The sequence below is a fragment of the Silurus meridionalis genome, chromosome 6, assembly GCF_014805685.1.
Source record: "Silurus meridionalis isolate SWU-2019-XX chromosome 6, ASM1480568v1, whole genome shotgun sequence".
Taxonomy (NCBI): Eukaryota; Metazoa; Chordata; class Actinopteri; order Siluriformes; family Siluridae; genus Silurus; species Silurus meridionalis.
This window is the reverse complement of record NC_060889.1, coordinates 31884060-31885947: the sequence shown is the minus strand read 5'-3', so window position 1 is coordinate 31885947 and position 1888 is coordinate 31884060. Positions and strand designations below refer to the sequence as shown.

Below are 1888 nucleotides of genomic sequence, written 5' to 3'. Positions count from 1 at the left end.
TAAATTAAATACAATCTGATTGCATTAGATTAGATCAAACATTCCACAAGTATAAAGCCAGCCAAATCCAGTTAGCATGAAGTGTGCAGTAATACGTATCCAGACCCTGATCATCTCAAGTGGTGCTTCCAGATCTCAATCCTGTCCGTTCTGTAGAGATCCGGTGTGTTGAAGTGTGTGTTGCGTCCCAGTCTGACTCTTTATTATCTCCGGATGGTTTCAGAGGTCTCGTGGTGGACCTGACCTTCCTTCCGAGCCGGGATTCCAGGAAAGAGTTTCATGACATTGTGAATTGTAGAACGGTGACGAAGGTCATGTTTCTGTCACTGCCTCATTGATGTTCTCGCTCGGTGAGTGTGTGTTAGAGCAGGAAACACTCTGAGCTCCACACACAGCAGGAGGGAGTTAAGAGAACACAGATGGCGGTGCAAAACTATTTGGACATTGGGCTTTTCCACAGCAAAGTTGAAGCCTTGTTATTTTTATTGATTGTTTAATGATTTTTTTAAGCATCAGAGCAAAACATCATTTATAAAAAAAAAAAAAAAAATGTCTAAAAAACCTTGGATTAGAAGGTCATGAGTTCAAATCCCAACACCAGCAAGTTACCACTGCCGGGCCCTTAAGCAAGGCCCCTAAGCCTAAGCTCTGTTGTACGTCTCTCTGGATTGGGTGTCTGAGAAAATGCTGTAAATGTAAATGCAATAAAAAGAATAAAACCAAAACTTTGTATCTTTTGGTAAATTTGTTTTACTTTATTTACTTACAAAAAGTGGCGAAAGTAAATGCGCTGTGCTCGTGATTCTCAGGTACAAAATACAAAGAAAATACAATCATTTACATTGAAAGAATTGTGTTCACGTAGAACCAAAAATAAAAAGGTTTTATTAAAAATATAAAAAAAAGAATTTTTTTTGAAAAACACACAAATAGAATTGAAAAGGATAGAAATATATCAAGATGTAAAAACAACAAAAAAAATGATTTCTGTAATAAAAAACTGATTGTGTGAATAAAAGTGAATAATTTTTTTGCTTAAAAAAAAAGAAGAAGAAGAGATATTTACAGGTCAAATGAGGCTCAGAGAAAATCAGACATTCCTTGTACATAGTGATTTCTAATAGGTCTAATCTAATACATCTAATGCGTTTAATCGGCTAGTCGCTAGCTTGTGCAGACATGCTAACTAATTTGGGAGGAAACTTGCACGATGCATCATAAGTGGATAATAAGGACGTTCTGAAACAAATGGCCAAACATCTGGCAGACGTGAAGATCTCGCCTCATTTTCACGTCATCACTTGGACGACATCTCTAGAGCCGGAACGTCGTCACGTCCGTTGACATCGTAATCGGTCGGCGGTCCGGACACCAGCACTCGCATGCGTTCGGGAAAACTCTCCGTCTTCGGGTAAAGCAGGAAGTCGTAGACAAACGCCGCGGCCACGCCCCCACACATCGGCCCCACCCAGTACACCTGCAAAAAATACAAATCAATTAAAAACACCATCAAGGTGTGAACTCACGATCACCAACTCCACCTCATTAGCATAAGATCAGTACGCCGGCTTCTGATTGGCTGTAACACTGGAGACTCTTTTCACTAATGATAAATAAGCACCTGAAGCAACTGTAACTATGGAAACATTCTTCTGGGAAGATGTTCTACTAGATTTTATGGAGGTCAGCGTTCACATTCATCCCAAAGGTGTTCAGTAAATGTTTGGGTCTCCATTTTATTTTTGGAGAAGAATCATGTGGAAAAGGCGGGTGTCCCAATACTTTTGCGTGTAGTAGCGCGGGTTAGCGTGTCACATGTTATACGTCTGGGTTTATGAAGTTTCTCCTGCTGTTTGAGGATGAAGATCGATGATTAGCATGAGCTCGG

The 1888-nt window shown here is 40.0% G+C and overlaps 1 protein-coding gene across 1 annotated transcript in view; it reads right to left on the bottom strand.

Annotated features, from left to right (window-relative positions):
- Nucleotides 1-732: 732 nt before the first annotated feature.
- LOC124387202 (aquaporin-1-like) overlaps nt 733-1888 on the bottom strand; it is a 7576-nt gene continuing 6420 nt past the window's right edge. Inside the window, exon 4 of the mRNA XM_046851406.1 lies at nt 733-1477. Coding sequence (XP_046707362.1) covers nt 1298-1477 — 180 coding nt within the window. The 3' untranslated portion in view covers nt 733-1297. The remainder of the gene's footprint in view (nt 1478-1888) is intronic.